This window comes from Gopherus flavomarginatus, chromosome 12 (genome assembly GCF_025201925.1).
Source record: "Gopherus flavomarginatus isolate rGopFla2 chromosome 12, rGopFla2.mat.asm, whole genome shotgun sequence".
Classification (NCBI taxonomy): Eukaryota; Metazoa; Chordata; order Testudines; family Testudinidae; genus Gopherus; species Gopherus flavomarginatus.
Window position 1 is genome coordinate 44377521 of NC_066628.1, and position 20829 is coordinate 44398349.

At 39.9% G+C, this 20829-nt stretch overlaps 1 protein-coding gene across 3 annotated transcripts in view; it reads right to left on the reverse strand.

Annotated features, from left to right (window-relative positions):
* Positions 1 to 20829, reverse strand: part of SMURF2 (SMAD specific E3 ubiquitin protein ligase 2) — a 103330-nt gene that overhangs the window by 50643 nt on the left and 31858 nt on the right. For 2 of the 3 annotated variants that reach the window (XM_050920695.1, XM_050920694.1), the window contains exons 2-4: positions 10332 to 10370; positions 8391 to 8499; positions 87 to 220 (exon numbers count right to left, since the gene is read on the reverse strand). In XM_050920695.1, coding sequence (XP_050776652.1) covers positions 87 to 220; positions 8391 to 8499; positions 10332 to 10370 — 282 coding nt within the window. Of the gene's footprint in view, positions 1 to 86; positions 221 to 3803; positions 3892 to 8390; positions 8500 to 10331; positions 10371 to 20829 lie in introns of those variants that run through there. The other variant, XM_050920696.1, reaches the window with a different exon arrangement.

A 20829-nucleotide genomic window follows, 5' to 3' on the forward strand; every position in this document is an offset into this window, starting at 1 on the left:
ACACAGAGCTGCCATTTAATTTTTTAAAAATTCTTTGCAAAAGTCTTCTAAAACAGAGACAAAATATTAGCACTTAGTCTACTTACAACCAGTGTCTTTAAGGCGGTTGATTGCATTTGAAAGAAGTCTCACACAACCCAGAAAACCAGCTCCTTGTTTTTTATGGATTTTCTTGTGGTTCCATACACTGATCGTTATTGAATCTGACTTCCCAATATATCTGAAAAGGGCAAAAATAAATAGCATTATAAAGTTACACATTGATAAAATAGTAAGAGTCTTAGGAAATCTAAGTGGGTGTAATTTAAGCGACATGGAGGCCCAGAAGAGGATGTAAGCTGCACCACTTTAGACTTGCCACTGACCCAGTATCTCTAACAAAAGACTGTACAATACTTTGGTTCAGACCCGCTGGATCCCTTGCAGTGTGAAATACATGGTATATACAGAACTACAAAAACACTTTACTGACTACTTTGCAAAATCCAGATGAGTATTTCTCAAATTTTAGAAAATTTGAACACAAAGGGTTTGTTGTTCTTGTTGGTTGGTGAAGTTCACTTTTAAGAAGCATTTTATTTGCCAACCAATTTTTACAAGAAGCAATTTCAAAAGAACCTTTCCAAGTATTTTGGATATATCAACTATTGCCAACACCCTCTGGCTAGACAGTGACAATATGTCTAAGTGAGAATGACTGGTATCTAACTGTTTAGTTAGTTCAATCATGGGTAATATAAATTTAAGAATTATGGTCCAGATCCTGAGAGGTGCTCCATTCCAAGCTCACAGATTCTGGTCTTCTTTAGATTATTACCAACTTCTTTTGAACAGAAAGTAAACAAATCAATTCAGCCATCCAGATACCACCACCACTTTCTTCATACATCCTCCCACATTCATTCTAGTTTATTTTCTTCTTATCTAAAAAGATTTCTTAATGCAGTTGGTCATAAAAGTTTAAATGATACTGTCAAGGCTGGCAGACCAAAAATTGGACCTACCTGTTGGGATTTAAATTGCAGCTGTACTCAAATAAGTGTTCATGTAACGCTTTTCCTCTGCTTCTTTCTTGTATGCAGGCCTTCAGAGCAGGATTCTTGGAGATTTCACTTTACTGCCTGCATACAAGAACAGAGCAGAGCAGGGAAGAGCGTTACTGTAGTTGCATACCTGTGAGTATGGGGGGGGGGGGGAGAGAAAAAACTACATCCTAGTTTTTTTATATTAGTGTTAAAAAATGTTATTTATTTATCTGAAGTGAAGTTGTCAGCAGACCGCCAAATGTAACTCTGAAGGGAGGTCAGATTTTTGGCCTATCAACCTTGACAATGACAATTTAAGAACTGTATTGGAAACAGAAAAGCACAGGAGAAATACGGAAGGGAAGACCGGAATTCACTTGCACAATATTAGTTGTGACAGTTTACACTATATTTCATATACTTATTCTTGTATTCTTAAAACAGATTCCTGTGAGAACTTGTTATGAGCACTGAAGAATAAAAAAAGCATAAGCCTTTTATTTTCCAGTATTTCCTTGTTGCTTTTAAAAATAAAATTTCAAACCTATCTAGAAAATTAAGTAAATATATGTATTTCAATATTTTACTAATACAACATTTGAGGGTGAGTTTTTATGGCTCAGCAGTAACTAATAAGTTCTCCACAGAAGGCAGGTAAAGCTTCTATACTACTACTTACCAATTTAGCATCTGAATTTTGCACTAGAAAAATCTAGTCTCAGTATCATGTAAGGGGAGGAAGCCATTTGACTTACACTTGCCAAAGAAAGATGTTTTTTCCTCCTTTGGAAAAAACACTTCCTAAAAACACTAGTGGACCTTGTTGGAAACAAGGCTTAATCTTTTTTACTATGTAAATTGAGGCAGAAAAAAATTATAGTGGTATTTAGGGACAGAGCTGACATTTTCAGTCCATTGTTGGGACAGTAAATTACATTTGTTACACATCAACTTGCAATAAAAATCAAACATAAAACCCTAGCTAGGAATTTTGTTTATTAAAAAAAATGTTCAAAGTCTTAAAACAAAGAAGTTAAACTCTGCTTCTTCACATAACAAATCCATTTCTCTTCTCCCACAGAGTTCCAGTGTATCCAAATCCTGAGAGTTTCCTCAATTTCCGCCCCCGCTCAAGGTGACCAGACAGCAAATCTGAAAAATCGGGACGCGGGGTAATAGGAGCCTATATAAGAAAAAGATCCAAAAATCGGGACTGTCCCTGTAAAATCGGGACATCTGGTCACCCTACCCCCTCACCTCACCCCACCCCACCCACACCCCGACCCTCAATATCTACATCATGGCCTCCAATACTTGCAATTGAGACCATAAGAAATATACTCGTGAAGAGGAAACCTCAAGAGATATAGTTCAGATAAGTAAGATACCCAGAAGTTAGCAATCTTAACCTTTCTATATCTCAAGTCTGCAAACTAGAATTTTGCACAAGAACAGGGTTTTATGAAATATCCTGGAAACAGGCTATTTTCAGTATTTCAGTACTTCCACCTCTAAACAAAATCAGGTAAGATAGAAGTTAATTAAATTAATTCTTTTGTTTAACCTAAAAAAAAGATTCAAGTCAAGTTTTAGACAAAGGGTTAGCTCTTATTTTAGATGAATTAGTTCACCCAGGTGCATAGGTAGCATTTCCTTCAGAGCCTATCCATTCTGAATCATCATCATCCAGAAGGGTTGCTGCCAAGTGACTTGCCTACCGTCGTGACACTAGGGCAAAGCACACTTTCTTTGCAGAACTCTGCCTGGGAGAGGAAAGCAGGAAGAAAGGTCGGGAACGAATCTTTCCTTCCTGAAAAAGCACCTCTGAACAGACCAGATGTGCTGTCTCTAGAAAAGCAAAGAAAATGCAACACAGAACTGGAAGCCAGGAAATCCCAATTTCTAATCCCTGATCTGACAGACTCCTTTTGTTGCTTTGGACAAGTTACTCACTTTCCCTCAGTATTCCCATTTGTAAAAAAAGCTGATAATACTTCACAGCGGTGGTGCTAGGTTTAGACAACGTTTACATGCTTTGAACATATAAAGCTCAGTAAAAGTGCCAAATATGATTTTTCAGGCATTGGGAAAAGCATGAGCAATAAGGAAAACACAAAAAGATGGAAAATAAGGGAGAAAAAGGAACACAACTAGGATAAGCATGGTATTTTATTGACATTTAACTACATCCAAAAAGCATCTCTTTGGCAATTTCTTTCTGGAGGGGCTCCCAGATTGTCCCCTACACACACCCAGCTGTATTAAGGAATTTAATCATTTATCAATTTCAACTGCTTCCTCTCACATTAAAATCTTAATTAAGGAGCACATATAGCAAAAAAAAAAAAAAAAAAAAAAAAAAAAAAAAAAAAAAAAGTACTATTGGTCCTCACACTACTGCAAAAGCCTGGGCAGGGGGAAAAGGTCTTATACAGGACAGAAACTACATGTGTATTGGGCTGAATCAGACTTAAGGAATGTGGGTTCCCTTCAAATCAGCAACCTAATTCAAACACAGTTCCACAAAACAAAGATCCCTCTCACTGTACACTCAGATGCAGTATTATTAAAAAGCTTGTAAGTGTTAATTTGTTATGCAAAAGATCCTAAACTTGGCATTCAGCAGACAAACCATAGCTAAGAGACAATGTTATTGGACATCAGACTATTACAATTATTTTAAAAAACCCTTTTTAAGTAACTAAATATTTTATAGTAGAAAATTAAAATAATGCTGTATTTAATTACATCAGTTCTAAAAATTCTACGTATTTGCACCTTCCTCTAGTTGATTTCCACAGAAGAGACCAAGTGGGCATTTTGCCATTGAGACACCATCTGTTATCCTTGGCGTGTATACTATTTCCTGTAACAGCACAAGTGTCATAAGTCAGAGACTAGCGTTCCCATGCAATGGTGTGTTGTTAGGGTAAACATTATGATGCCTTTAGAATCTACTGTATTATTATTTTCAGAAGAGGTCGGAAAGGCAAATAATCTCATAGATTGCAGGGATTAATCATCAGCCTTTTTGGCAGTGGGCTGCTTACTATTCTTACTATGACATTTTTCTAGACTTTCTGCAAAGGAAAAGATTACTTTATTTTAACATCTGCTTGGGATGCAGAGCTGAGAACTGGCATTAGTTATATCAAAGTAAGAATTCAGAATATATTTAAATCACATTCAGATTAATGTATTCTACAGAGTCAAACTTGTTTAATCAATTCAAGACTCCTTAAGAGGACAAATCATGTGGATAGCGTTCTGGGTTTAAGATACTTCTAACTGCCAAGCTAGACAACTTGGAGCTGAGAATATGTACATTTGAAAATGTTGTCAGGACAGTACACAGAGCTCTGATTTTCTTTTTTTTCTTAAGGTAAATAATTTTAATAATAGAAAATAGGTTTCCTAAATCACACCTAGTATTATGGGGTAATACAGCAAGGGAGCAAAGAAAAAAGTTGGGTTTATGAAAATAAAGGAGAACAGAGTAAGTGAATGAAGAGAGAAGGGAGAGAAAGACTTTTTTTTTTTAAAATGACTGATGAGTGGGATTCAGTGTGAGGTCAGACCTTAAGTACCGAGAGTGCTTTTGAATCCTACATCCTTTAAAGAGCCAACCTCTAAAGGAGGATCCAAGAAGAATAATCATCTCTACACGATCGTACCCTAAAAGATATATGTATTAAGAGTAACGTTACCTATGAATGCAAACTCATTTTTCTTGGATTTCAGGTCTCTCAGAGGGGACACACACAAACATGCCATCTCTTAAGAATTCATTACATAATAAAGCCATGAAGATAACTCTTCCAGAGCTCATGAAAGTATGAGCTAGCTACAGAGGAAAGACCTGCTTCTGTCTGAGGAGTTATTTATTGCTAACCTGAACAAGTCGTCTTTGATTTCTTCAGACACAAGATTCTGAAAGTGAAAATGATGGATAAAAAAACTAGGGCTGTCAATTAATCACAGTTAACTCAAAAAAATTAATCACAAAAAATTAATTGCGATGAATTGTAGTTTTAATCACACACTGTTAAACAATTGGTATTCTATTGAAATTTATTCACTATTTTTGGATGATTTTCTACATTTCCAAATATATTGATTTAAATTACAACACTGAATACAAAGTGTACAGTGCTCACTTTATATTATTTTTATTACAAATATGGGCTCTGGAAAAATGAAACAAAAAAATTGTATCTTTCAATTCACCTCATACAAGTACCATAGTGCAATCTCTTTATCGTGAAAGTGCAACTTACAAATGTAATTTTTTTGTTACATAACTGCATTCAAACAAACCAATGTAAAACTTTAGAACCTACAAGTCCACTCAGTCCTACTTCTTATTCAGCCAATCGCTATGACAAACAAGTTTGTTTACATTTACATGAGTTAATGCTGCTGGCTTCTTAATTTACAATGTCACCTGAAAGTGAGAACAGGTGTTCGCATGGCACTTCTGTAGCTGGCATTGCAAGGTATTTACATGCCAAATATGGTAAACACTTGTATGCCCCTTCATGCTTCAGCTACCATTCCAGAGGACATACTTCCATGCTGATGATGCTCGTTAAAAAAATGTGTTAATTAACTTTTGACTGAACTCTTTGAGGGAGAAGAGAATGTCTCCTTCTCTGTCTCGCACCATTCTGCCATGTATTTCATATTATAGCAGTCTCGGATGATGACCCACCACATATTGTTCGTTTTAAGAACACTTTCACTGCAGATTTGACAAAATGCAAAGAAGGTACCAAGGTGAGATATATAAAGATAATTATAGCACTGCACCCAAGGTTTAAGAATCTGAAGTGCCTTCCAAAACCTGAGAGGGACAAGGTGTGGAGCATGCTTTCAGATGTCTTAAAAGAGCAACACTCTGATGCGGAAACTACAGAACCTGAACCACCAAAAAAGAAAAATCAACCTTCTGCTGGTGGCTTCTGACTCAGCTGATGAAAGTGAACATGCGTCAGTCTGCACTGCTTTGAATCGTTACTGAGCAGAACCCATCATCAGCATGGATTCATGTCCTCTGGAATGGTGGTTGAAGATGAAGGGACATATGAATGTTAAGCGTGTCTGGCATGTAAATAATCTTGCAATGCCAGCTACAACAGTGCCAGGTGAATGTCTGTTCTCACTTTCAGGTGACACTGTAAAACAAGAAGTGGGCAGCATTATTATAAGTACCATCAAATTATAGTAACTCATTACTCCTTTTAAAAATCCCACAACTAGCTTTACAAAGCCACCAAGGTTGTGGGAAACACAAATTTGGCAACATTCTTTTCACTTTCCTTTCCCCCTTACTCTTTCTTTTTGTTCCTATAAAGAAGCTCATTAATGTGTGCTAATGGGCGTTTCCAAAAAGAAAGGTAAGGGAGTGGGAAGAGAAAGAACAAGAATGAGAGGAAAGGAAAATGCAAGACTTCGGTACTGCTGCCAATTTAAATATATTTCACCAGCTGGCACCAATTTCCACAGCAATATTTGCCATATCAACCCAGAAAACAAGTGTTCCTGATTACAATGCCTAATAAGTATGGCTGAGAAGAAATCTCTGAAAAAAATCAGTTCCTGAAGATTTAGACAATTCACTAAATTTATAAAATCAGCACCTTGGCAGATTTAATAATTATGAAAATCAAAGCATTTTCACGTTCTTGAAACATGAAACGCATAGAGATGTTTTTCTCCTTATAACAAACTGCTTTTAAATCAAATTTGTTAGGAAATGGAAAAAAAGACTGCATATGCAGAGCTTGACTTTGGACTAGGTTTTTATGGCACAGTTACAAAGCTTTGAAAATATGCTTTGAAAAAAAATGCTGTCCTTGGCTAAAATACTACAATCCCACTCCCCAGTAAAGCAATATTGTTTCATTAAATTATCAATGACATTTAGTGAAATAGTAATGCAAATGTTTTGTATCTTGCACCAAAAAATTCTGAAAATGTATTGTGCGTGTTTAGTCTTCAACCATTCAAGGAAGTGGAAGATCTGAGGTTACTTTAAACCAGGTCTTCACACTAATGTTCTGCTGAAGATTTAGGATGCTGGCTGGAGCCATGGCTTCTTTTCCCTAGGAAGTCGGAGGCATGGAGTGGAGATATTTGTATAGGTATAAATTCAGTGATGCAGCTACGCTGGGGCAAATCCCTAGCATAGATATGCTGACCTGGTGTAAATCAGGGCTTGCACCCAGTGCAGTTTATCCTAGTTTTAAACAATTTGTATAATGGTGTGTGTGTGCGCGCGCGCTGAGGGCCACTGAACCAAGCTATAAGACCTCTATATAATGGAAACCACTTTAAGCCAGGGGGTGCAGAAGCACTCCCAGCAGTTAAAAACTTGTAAAAGCCCATTTTACACCAATGTGTTGTAGTTACACTGGAGGTCTGCACTGGAGTAGCCTGATCAATACAAATACTCCCAGAAGACAGGCCCTAAGGAGTGAATGCAGATACTGCCAGAAAACAGGAATAGAGGGAAGACAATGTGAATGGAGGAATGGATTAAACCAGGATGTAATCAGTGACCAAAAAGAGCGCAATGAGGCAAACGGTGCAAATAGTTCAAAGACTCCTCTTTCTGCCTTTCACCTCAAGCACATATTGAAAGAACAAAAAGGGAAGAAGAGAACAGAGAAACAATATAATAAAAATAAATAAAAAAATCCCTAAGAAAACAAAATATTGTATTATTTCTACACAGAACATTCTCCCCCAGGGAGAGGCAAGAGAAAGAATGAACCACACATGACAAATGTATGTCATGCTGCTTACTTCACTACTGAAAGGAGCTCAGATACTATGGTGAGGATGGCAGTATAAAAACCTATACAGGATAGAAATGAAATACTTAGCACAAATTAAAGGGGAGTAAGAAAGGGAAAGAAGGAAACATTAGGACTGAAGAAAGATTTTGAAAGACAGAAGGAAAGATACCAAATTACATTGCAGAAATAAAAAGTGGACTGAAGAGGAAAGGAAGAATAAATGCTAAGGGAAATTTGGTAAACTATTTTCTTCCTTTTATTTTATGCACAGTACAATATAAAAATGTTGGACAATAAAATAATCCAAACACCACTATGCTATCTGTAAAATGCATTGTAGACAGTGTATTAGAAAACATACAGAGGTGTAATGTTGAGATGGGAAAGGTGTCATGGTGGTGCATGTATTTTCACCCTGGCTAATAAGGTTTACTCCTCTGGCATATTTTTCAAGCCCTGAACTTAATACTACTGTGAACATTTGGCAGTTTTGGAGTTTCTGTGCTTTTTAGAAGATTCAACTTCAAACCTTTGCTGTATTTTAGATATCACTGTTAACACCTACAGGTCATAATGCTGATTCCACTTTGGATCAAGCGTATTCTTCACAGTATCTGTAGAATGGCATTGGCCAGATCCGTCGACCACCACCTTAGCAAATGGATCAGGAAGTCCTATAGGAGGGGAGGAAAAACTCATAAAGGGGCATGCTTGAAAACTGAGAAAAATAAAATTATAATCAATACACAAGTGTGATTTTTTTTCTTGTATGCTGAGTATTTTGAAAACGGTCGTATTTAATTGGAGTCTGTCATCACAATTTCAGCTCCAAGTAGGTTAACGTGATGTTCGCATTAGAATATTCAAAATTCAGGATAAAATACTTGCTTTGAAAGAGTTTTCAGATATTTCATATTCTCTACAAAAAATAGTGTGTGTCTTATGTATACAAACTGACAGAACTACAATGTTAAACTGCCTTTAAGTAGATGAACAAACTGAGCTTTGCAACAATGCTCTAAAGGTGACCTGCAAAGAAAAAGAAAGGTTTTTGACCTTGTTTGCTTTTCTCCTCTTATGTGTAAAGAGGATTAAACATTCCCTCTCCCCATTAAAAAAATTGTTTTTCCTTCTGTTATTTTTACACTTGCCATTCAAATCCTGACTACTTGGGATGGAATTATGAATGACTGGAGGCCTGTGAGGACAACATGAAATATACCAAGCAAGTGCAACCTGACTGAGAAGGGAAGTAATTTTCATTCAAACTCTTTAAAAACTGTTTGTTTTTTAATCCCTGTGAGTCAAATATTTACGGAGAAAAGTTCTTGTTATATAAGGCTCTAATCACTCAGCCCCTTCAACCCTGTGTAAGTTTCCAATGAACAGCCAACCAGGACTCCACTAAATTCACAGAAGATAACATTCCTGGTATTTAAGTTAAGTTACAAGCAGGATTTTTCAGTTATCCCTGCTAATTATTTGTATTCTGGTAGTATTTACAGGCCCTGACTGAGCTCAAGGCCCCATTCGGCTAGGCACTATACAAAACATATAGTAATGGACAGCCTCTGCCTCAGAGAGCTTACAAACAAAATAAACATTAAGGCTTTACAGTCTTCTTTATATATCATAAGACCACAAAAAAGGGCACACATCCATCTTTTTCCTCTTTGCAGGTTATCTTTAAAGTTTAGAGTCTGCCTTTTTGGATTCTCCTGCTTTACCTACTAATCTGATTAGGAAGGAAGTTGATATATAGATATCTCTCTCTATCTGTGTGCGCGCACACATGTAGTTGAGAAGAATCCTCTTTCCCTTCCAAAATATCATGAAAACTAGCAGAACGTGCATAATTTCAGTTCAGGTGGGCAAATATGTATTCTGACTTGCTCATTAATTATAACAAAAGTGTATCTGCTTGTTAGACCAAAGGAGCTCGTTTATGGTAAAATGGTTCAATGCATATTTATGTATGAAATACTAGTTTTTCTGAAAGCCTGCAATTTGCCTGAGAGAAGTTACTCAAAGTGAAAAACTTCTCTCTCCACTCTAAAGTCAGCATCAATATAATTGATACATATGTGGGGAAAAAAACAGAATTTTTTGTTTAAAAAAAGATACTGCACATAATCAACCAATCATACTATTCAAACACCAAAAAGCGATTAGATCAATATTTTTAGATGAAAATCCTTCAGATTTATTAGCACCAAAAATGTCTTCAACCCATAAGCTTCCTTCCCCTCTCCACACCAGTCCAGAGGAGCTGCTGATATTTTTGTTCATTTGTTTGTTTGTTTTTAAAAACAGATTTAAAAAAAATACTCCCAGGATGAGTGCCAGCTAAAAAGTTACAAGCGCTGAAGAACAGTGGGTTAGAAACACCACTATCTCTTTCAACACATGGATGTCAATGCACTATGATGCTGTGTTAAAAGTAGTGTACAGAACTTATGTAACATGTAGCACACAAATTAATTCATAAATTTTAATAGCTACTTACGGAAAAAATCCTTTTTCACCAAGTTTTTTGCACATAGTACTGCAAGGGAAACAAGAAATACATAATGAAATTACTGGTCATTAATATTTTAGAATTTCTTTATCTTCTCAGCATTCCAGAAAACCCAGTGCAAAGTAAAAATCTATGAATATCAGAGATGTGTGCAAGAAAACAAATTGTAATCACGGGCCATTTTTAATGATGTGTGAAGTAAACACAGAAGGCTGAGCCAGAAGTTCCTTCTTTTGACAGTTACCCCAAGGTCAGCTGTGGTGGAAGTTACAGAGAGGTGATGTTCTCAGTATGTGAGTGTGCTTTTCAGCCCTTCAGACATGGCCATATTTTTAATTTAATTTTAAATCGCCAGAACATGCTAATATGTGGAAGAGGGATGGAACTGCATCAAGAAAGAAAAGAAGGGCAGGTGCCTCTAGAACGGATTAGGGTGATTCCCCTATACCGTATGCCCTCTTGGCATAATTCCTGATGGACGGTGATAAATGAAGTTAGCTTGCCCAGTACAACCACACTCACACAAATTAAAGATTTAGAAGGCATAAATCAGGTAGAGTTGCCATTTGTGTTTTCAGCTGTTATTCTTGATTCTAATCTTGCAGTTTCAATGTCTCACTTTGAAAATTGGTTGCTATGATAATACAAGCCAGCTTTTTAAATTGCATTCAATTCACACTTTAGTAGAAGACAAAAATAACCAATCTCCAGAGGGTATTCAGGGTACAATTAGTAAAACTTAATAAGGATGTAAGGAGATGGTGTACACATGTAAGGAACATTTGTGGAAGTCTGTTAAACAAGCTTTGCCTTATATGAAAATTAAGAGTCAGATCAGAAATCATTTCAATTTAAAGAGCTGAAAAATCAGAACATAATGGAGATTGACTGAGGATCTTTTTGCCTCAGACACATATGCTAATCTATTAGCTACTTGAACTATAAGCTATGAAACTAAAACAATTTGGTTCTTTTAGAAAATATTTGCTCTGTGTGCAGAAGCTTCCGGTTTATTAAACTGTTTAAATTTGAACAGTAAAATGACTGTCTCGTTGCTTAAACACAGATAAATATTAAATACATCAATCTAAATCCCACCATAATCAATAGGTAAATTATAACCATTTAATGGCAATTTTTCCATAGAATCCAAGTACCGTATACAATTGATCATAAGCCCGTTTGTTTATAAGCCGACGCCACCCCCCCAGATGGATACGTAAAAATGGAAAAAATTTATAACCCGTTCATAAGCTGACCCTATAATTCAGGGGTCAGCAAACTTTGGGCCACCAGGATAAGCCACTGGTGGGCCGAGATGGTTTGTTTACCTCAAGCGTCCCCTGGCACGGAGGTAAGCAAACAAAGTGTCCCAGCTTACCTTGTCGGGCTGGGACTGCAACTGGCGGGGAAATGTTTGGGGGGAGAGCTGAGAGTCAGGGGATCAACCTCTGTGACCATCCCCCACATGACCCCACGCCTAGCCTGGGACCCCCACACTCTCCCCATCCCATCCCTTTCCACCTTATCTGGGGAGGGCCAGGGGAGGATGTCTCTGACCTGGCTGGAGTGGCTCCGGCAGGCTGGGTAGTGTGGCCGCAGCCTGCTCCAGTGGGCCAGACCGGGTGGCATGGCCGCAGCCTGCTACGGTGGGCAGGGCTAGCTTTAAGCAGATTCCCTCGCGCCCACACTTAAGGCACGGGGCTCTCTTAGGCATCTTTAAAAAAAAAATTTTTTTTTAAACTCACCCGGCAGCGGCGGGGTATGCTCCGGGGCTTCGGCGGCAGGGGGTCCTTCAGCACCATGGAAGACCCGGAGCAGACCCCCTGCCGCTGAAATGCTGCTGAAACCCTGGACCGCCGCCTGCTATTCAAATTTGGCCCCACCATTCATAAAGCCGAACCCAGATCAGGCAGCGCGGTCGCAGCATGTTCCAACAGGCTGGGCCATGCTCCAGCGGGTCGGGCAGCAGAGCCACAAACTGCTCTGGGGGGCGTGGCCGAGCGGCACAGCTGCAGCCCACCAGCTCCGGAGCTGCAGCTGCTTCGGAGGCTGGGGGGAGAGCAGTGTGGCCAGAAGTGGAGAGACACTGAACCCGCCTCTTCCCTTCTGTCTCTGATGGCTGTGCTGCCTCTCCTTGCGCTCTCTGTTGGGGGTAGAGGGGCTGTGTCCCACTTCTCCCCCTCTATACCCGTTCATAAGCCGACCCCCTTCTCTAGTGCTTCCCTTTTTTACTAAAAAAAAATCGGCTTATGAACGAGTATATACAAGTAACTGTCTAAATAAGGTCAGATTTTTAAGGTTTTAGAATTGATTTTTCTGTAAAAATCACTATCTATTTTGAAAACTAAATGGATCTGAATAACTGAGACATACCTGTACTAAATGAAGTTGCTTTAAAATAGTTTAAGACAAGACTGATAGAGAGATCGAGTCTTAAAATGTTGTACAGAGAATTTCCTTACACACAAAAAGGTTTTGTTTAAAAAACTTTCTATTGAGTAACGATGGCTATACTCATTTCCTGGTTGACATACCTTCATATTTTTTCACTTAGCGTGTACCTTTCTGCTTTACTTGCCCACTAGCAACAAAAGAATTAAGATGCTTGAACAACAGAGACCTAAAATTGAGCAGTTTTCCCTAGTTCTAAATAACTTATCAGAGATTTGTCTTCCTTTCAGTTCTATATAAATAGCAAGACTTTCCACATGAAAATTTGGTGCGTTAGTCAGACTCACCAGTCTAGATTGACTGGTATTCCTGCTTTCACACCATCTAACAAGGAAGCTAACTAGATGAACTTTTTGTCTTGATGCACAGGTGGCTCCCCAGTATCTGTCTTCTGAAATCCCAGAGAAAGATTCCACCTTCACTACATGAAACTTCAAAAACAACCTTCTGAGTAAGCACCAGAAGCTGGGTAGCGCCTTGGAGATCTAAATTAAAGAATCAGACTGCAGAATCACTACAAGAACTCTTTTCTTGACAAGACCACACTAAGGCCATGTCTACATCTAAAATTTTGCAGCGCTGGTTGTTACAGCTGTATTAGTACAGCTGTATAGGGCCAGCGCTGCAGAGTGGCCACACTTAAAGCAACCAGCGCTGCAAGTGGTGTTAGATGTGGCCACACTGCAGCGCTGTTGGGCGGCTTCAAGGGAGGTTCGGGGAACGCGAGAGCAAACCGCGGCGAAGCTGGTCTCCTTTCCCGGTTTGCTCTCTCGTTCCCCGAACCCCCGAACAAGCAGGTCTCCTTCCCTGCGGTTTGCAGGGTGGTTCGGGGAACGCGAGAGCAAACCCGGGAAAGGAGACCAGCTTCGCCGCGGTTTGCTCTCGCGTTCCCCGAACAAGCAGGTCTCCTTCCCTGCGGTTTGCTGGGTGGTTCCGGGAAACGCGAGAGCAAACCGGGAAAGGAGACCAGCTTCGCCGCGGTTTGCTCTCGCGTTCCCCGAACCCCGAGCAAGCAGGTCTCCTTCCCTGAGGTTTGCTGGGTGGTTCCGGGAACGCGAGAGCAAACCGGGAAAGGAGACCAGCTTCGCCGCGGTTTGCTCTCGCGTTCCCCGAACCCCGAACAAGCAGGTCTCCTTCCCTGCGGTTTACAGGGTGGTTCCGGGAAACGCGAGAGCAAACCGCGGCGAAGCTGGTCTCCTTTCCCGGTTTGCTCTCGCGTTCCCGGAACCACCCAGCAAACCGCAGGGAAGGAGACCTGCTTGCTCGGGGTTCGGGGAACGCGAGAGCAAACCGGGGAAGGAGACCAGCTTGATTACCAGAGGCTTCCTCAGGTATGCTGGGATACCTGCTTATTCCACGGAGGTCAAGAAAAGCGCTGGTAAGTGTCTATATTTGATTACCAGCGCTGGATCACCAGCGCTGGATCCTCTACACCCGAGACAAAACGGGAGTACGGCCAGCGCTGCAAACAGGGAGTTGCAGCGCTGGTGGTGCCCTGCAGATGTGTACACCTCCTAAGTTGCAGCGCTGTAACTCCCTCACCAGCGCTGCAACTTTCTGATGTAGACAAGCCCTAAGAATGAACTGAATGGGAAAATCCAACCACATGAAATTGTAGGTGACCACTCAGAAAAGAAGAAGGCTGAATTCAAGAACAGCCCAATATTTAATCTTTCATGCTGGTTAAAAACAAAAAAGCTACAATTATCAGCACCACATAATCACCAGCCTCAGCTGAGGCAGTTTTCTTCCCTCTCTTTGCCAACAAAGCAGCTATATATTTACAAGTGATGTTTTTATGAAAGACATGCACTTGGCAAAATTGAAGGAAACTTTTTAAATAAAAAACAAGTATGCACTTGGACAATTTTACAGATCACACTGTACTCAGAAAAAAAGTAGAACATGAGCACAAGTGATATGGAGAAAGGCTTTGCTACTTAGCTGGACACTACATATGGCAGAATTTTGAAAAACATGAATTATAAATGGATTCCTATTTTTAAAGTTCTCTTCTGTTTGAAAGTTCCCTTTCAGGGGTTATGAGTCCTTCACCTGAGATATTACTTCACTTTAAGAAGAATGGAGAGAAGAAATAGGCAATGATGTGGTCGAACGATCAAGTAAGTATTTACAGCCCATGTCCATGCCCTCAATGAATGAGGAGATAGCATTATTACAATTTCTCTAGCCTCTGGTAACAACCAGTCCAAAGTTAGCATCCATTGCGATACTTATCAGTTTGTCTTCAGTAATTTATTTTCAAAAACATGGTTTCTTTTGTCCCTCTAATCATATTACTGCACAAGCAAATAAGCTATTAAAATATCGCAGTTAATATTATAATTTTAAAAGAGAGCAAGTCTTTACTCAATCAAAACGGGATAATATTGGTTTAAACTGAAGAAAAAGCGGATGATACAGAGCAATCATATGCAAGTTTTATGAAAGGATACTAGTGCTGAGTAATCAGTTAGCTATGAAAGAAATGTTGTGGTCTCTGAGGAAACAATGGCAAATTGAGAAAGACATTGGGAGCCCTGAAGTAAACATTAGAGTGGAATAGATTGTCTCTATTATCAGAGTTTGGTGGCTCCAGACATGTCTTGTTTATTTTTGGAAACTGAAAACAACTCCGTTCTCAAAAATGATTCAGGGATTTCTTTGCAATTCCAAAACCAAGGGAAAATAGGAATGTGTTGGCAAAAAGGGGAAAATGCTTCCCCCAACAATAAACTTCTCTTTCCAGGAATGGATTTAAAAAAAAAAAATAAAAAAAAAAATGAAGAACGAAGATAATCGCCTGCAAGGGTGAAAAAGTTACAAGGTGACAAGACGTATACAAAAGTTACCAATAATTCTAGTTCTCTGACAATGGTGCATCTGTGCGATGCACTCCCATGGCCACAGAGATGCAGGAACCTTCTAGAAAAGCAGTGCCCACTGGGATATTACGAGCACCCCCTCAAGGCACTAAAAATTATTGGTAAAAAAACCCAAAGGTTTTATTTGGCAAATACAGAGGGTGAAAACTCCCACAGCTGGATGTGAAAATGAGCAACAGAGGGTGGTCAGAAGCTGAACCGCCTCTTATAACCTTGGCTTGAAATATGTGCTTCCAATGTACACTGCTTTTCTTGAAGATCGCAAAGCTCAATGGTGCTGGTGGCTGCATTCCACAAACTGAACTCATTTATGATAAGTAATTGTATTTCTCCAAAGTATTTCCCCTATGTGAGGATTACCCTTCCCTGAACTGATCTGTACGGAACTACCCTCTCCAAGATCAGCTTCGTCTATGATCCCTACAATTAGTTAACCAACTAAAAGTCTTAGACACAGTCAGGTACAATTGATGTGCTTTACAAAATGTTTTTAAATATGTCAGAAACAAAAATTTTATATCCATCTTGTATATACATTATGTACAAATGTATGTATCGATTGGATCTCTCTTCTACCCTGTCACTGTTCATTGTCATGTTCAAGGCACATACAGGGCCTAGCATAATGGAGCCACACTGTGAATGGCGCTTTAAGAGCTACTACGACTGAAATAAAAATATTACTCTCTAATTAGTAGACTGAATATCATACATTTTTTCAAATTTTCTAGTGACTTCTGTTTATAAAGATATTGATATAACAGCATCTGCCTCTTTTTAAGGCTAAATGTTAAACAGCTTTCTTTGAGAAATTCAGAACCTTGTAGACTTGATAACTTAATGCTATACTCATTTCTTAAGAGCTTATTCACAAGTAAAAATAAAATGATGGTCATGACACCCAATTCTTAGGTGGATCATACAACAATCCACTCTGGCACGAATCACAGGAAATGCCTAGAACTGGTACAGCACAATGTTAGACAAATCAGTCAGTCACAAGGGATGCTAATATCAGATCTGTTAGCTTAGCCTGAAAACAGTAGTCCTGGTTCTAGCCACTATTACTGGTTCTTCCCTTAAAGAGATGGGGTAAGTGGGGGGGTAAGGTAATGAGCTGAGAGAAAGCATGTAATGGGAACCCTCCAACACACACCAAATAATTCAACTGCAGACAGCTAACGTTGGCACAAAAGCTGAAAATTTCAGTTGTCCCTTGATGCTTAGATTTTAGGCATGTACACAACTACAGAATGTGATGACAAGCTGCTACACAAGACAGTCATATAAAATTCTTAGGATGATGTAATGAGAGGACAGCTACTAAGCTCAAGGTGCCCAGAGATTTGAAGTCTTATGTCACTGATGATTTTATAGACCTCTATCATATCTCCCCTTAATCATCTCTTTTCCAAGCTGAACAGCCCCAAATCTTTTTGGTGTCCGCTCTTATAAAAGCTGTTCCATACTATTCATCATCTTTGTTGCCCTTCTCTGAATCTTTTCCAGTTCCACTATATCCTTTCTGAGATGGGGCAATCAGAACTAAATGCAATATTCAAGGTGTAGGCACACCATGGATTTATATAGTGGTATTATGCTATTTTCAGTCTTATTTTCTATCACTTTCCTAAAAGTTCCTAACATTCCTTTAGCCTTTTTCACTGCTACTGCACCCTGAGCTGATGTTTTCAGAAAACTATCTAAGATGACGCTAAGATCTCTTTCTTGAATAGTAACATCTCATTTAGAAGCTATCGCTATAAATGTGCACTTGGGATTATTTTTTCCAATTGCATTACTTCGCATTTAACATTGAATTTTATCTGCCATTTTGTTGCCCGGTCACCCAGGCTTGTGAGATCCCTTTGTAACTCTTCACAATCAGCTTTGGATTTAACTAGCTTGGGTAATTTTGTTTCACCTGCAGATTTGCCACCTCACTGTTTACCCCTTTTTCCAGATCATTTATGAATACGTTGAACAGCACCGGTCCCAGTTCAGATCCTTGTGGGATCCCATTGAGAAAACTCAACATTTATTCCTACCCTTTGTTTTCTGTGTTTTAACCATTTACTAATCCATGAGAGGACCTTCCATTATCCCATGACTACTTAGTTTCCTTCAGAGCCTTGAATAAGGGACCTTGTCAAAGGCTTTCTGAAAATCCAAGTACACTATATCCACCAGATCACCCTTATCCATATGCTTGTTGACATCCTCAAAGAATTCTAATTAATTGATGAGATAACTTCAGTTTACAAAATCCATTGTAACATTCTATACCTTGGGGGAGTGCCCCATAACCCTCATATTCCTCATTTATATATAATTGTGATCTTGCACATAAAGCATGGTATGTAAGCTATCAGGGGAAAGGTTATGATCTGCTGAAAGTAACTGTTCTATCTAAATATGTATATTGTTAGCACCTATAAAGTTATGAGATTGCGTTGTATGGTTGTCAGTAAAACATGCTGCAATTTGGGGAAATCAGCCAGATATTAGCTCCCCAGAGACAAGAGCAAGGAAAGTAACCAGTGCCCCGGCGGGTGTCAAACAACCATCAACAGCCATTGTTCATGAAGGGAGTTGCAATTCATAAGGCCACACCAGGGGAATTGCTCAGCCTTGCCCGAGGACTCAGCAATGCCCACCAGACATGCCTGGATTTGTGTTCCCCAAGCACATGGACTAAGGGTATAAAACATAACACTGTGGCCCCATGTTTGACCTTTTCTCTCCCCCCTCCACCTCTGCTGCAAGCAACAAGGACACTCAGAAGACTGAAGACACCAAGAGAGGAGACTCTCCCAGGTTTCAAGGGTGAAACCTGTGTACTATAAACTGCAATGTTCAGTAGGGTGAGAAAAACTACTTAATCTAGATCAGAGGTTTTCAACATTTTTTTTCCTGTGGCCCCCACAACATGCTATAAAACTCTACGGCCCACCTGTGCCACAATATCTGGTTTTCTGCATATAAAATCCAGAGCCAGCATTAGGGGATAGCAAGCAGGGCAATTGCGTGTGGCCCCATGCCACAGGGGCCCCCACAAAGCTACACTGTTCAGGCTTCAGCTTCAGGTAGCGGGGCTCAGAGACCTGCACTTCAGTCCCATGCAGTGGGGCTTAAGCTTTCTGCTCTAATGCTGGCCTTGCTTGCAGGCCCCCCAAAACCTGCTGAAGGCCCCCTAGGGGCCCTGGACCCTGGCTGAGAACTACTGATCTAGATATTGCCCAGTCTAACAGGATTGAGGGTTTAGACTGTGTGCTTATATTTTATTTTATTTTAGTAACTAGCTCTGACTTCCTGCCTATCACTTAAAATCTATCTTTTGTAATCAATAAACTTGTTTTACTGTTTATTTTTACCAGTGAGTTTGCCTGACGTGCTTAGTAAATCTGCTCAGGTTACAAAGGCTGCTGTATGTCCACTTTCCATTGATGAAGTGGAGAATAAATTAATAAACTTGTACTGCTTAAGATCCTTACTTCAGACTGAGCAGGGGCGGCTCCAGGCCTCGGCACGTCAAGTGCATGCTTGGGGTGGCATACCGTGAGGAGGAGCTCTGTCGGTCGCCAGGAGGGCGGCAGGCAGGCTGCCTTCGGCGGCATGCCTGCAGAGGGTCCACTAGTCCCGCGGCTCCGGTAGACCTCCCGCAGGCGTGCCTGCGGAAGGTCCCGTGGAGCCGCGGGACCAGCGGACCCTCCACAGGCACGCCTACGGGAGGCCCACCGGAGCCGTGGGACCGACGACTGGCAGAGCGCCCCCCCGCGGCATGCCGCCGTGCTTGGGGCAGTGAAATGGCTAGAGCCGCCCCCGAGACTGAGGACAAATTCAAGAGGAATTTTCATGTGTGCAAACTTAAACTTTATAGAAAAAAAAAATTTATGTTGCCTAGAAGTTTTCTGTACTCTACTTACTCCTGAGCTCTCTCTTGCACAGACTAGTTTCAGCTTTGGATTTTTCTACAGCAAAGTTATAATATTGTTTTTATGACATCAGGGTCTGTTGCTATAGAAATTATTATCATGTCGCATTATTATTACAGTTTTAGTCACAAAGCATAAAAAACATACATATAATAAATACACATAAGATAAGGTTCCTGTCCTGAAGAAGAAATTGCAATCTAATGATGCAAATACAGAAAGCCATTACAGAAAACAGGACAAGCAATGCAAGCAGCAAAACGTGCAGTTGTATCTAGTTCAGAGAACTAGTAGGATTTCAGATGAGATCTGGAGGAAAGAGAAGCTTCTTGAAAATATTGATATGGAGTCTGTTCTGAGGGGAGAGGGTAATATGTAAGAAGGAGAAGAGTCAAGGGGAGGGTAAAGTTTTACCACTGGTAACAGAGAAAAAACACATATTGATGATACTCTAGAAGAAGAGTGACAGGATTTGACGATATCCTGGATGTGATGGGAAGAGGTGAGCGATAGAAGGCCAATACCAGTTGCCCCAGAGGGAATGAACAGAACAGATAATCATCAAGTGATCCATGCCCTGTGGACCATTTCCAGCTTCTGGCAAACAGTAGCTAGGGACACCATCTCTGCCCACCCTGGCTAACAGCCATTGATGGACCTATCCTCCAGGAATTTATCTAGCTCTTTTTTGAACCCTGTTGTAGTCTTGGCCTTCACAACACCCTCTGGCAAAGAGTTCTACAGGTTGACTGTGCATTATGTGAAGAAATACTTCCTTTTGTTTGTTTTAAACCTGCTGCCTATTAATTTCATTCGGTGACCCCTAGTTCTTGTATTATCAGGAGTAAATAACCCTTCTCTATTGACTTTTTTCACAAGCAAAGATGATGCCAAAGCTACAAGTCCGACAGAGAGTTAATGGTCTCAGCAATGAAAAAGTCTGGAAGAAAAATGACAAACTCACTCTGAGCTTGAGGTGGGCTTTCTCCAGGCCCACACAAAAGATAGGAATAGGACAGAGGGAGTAAGGAGCGAAGGTGGAGAAAGCAGATTTAGTACTATGACTTCATTGCAACATAAACCAGAAGAGATTAAAAATGAAAGCCTAAGAAGAGTATGAAGAATAAGTGGGTTTAGGTTGTAAAGTGCTAAATTATGCCCAGTGTGAGAATTACCCTCTTTAAAAGAATAAATCGTTTAAAAAATGAAACA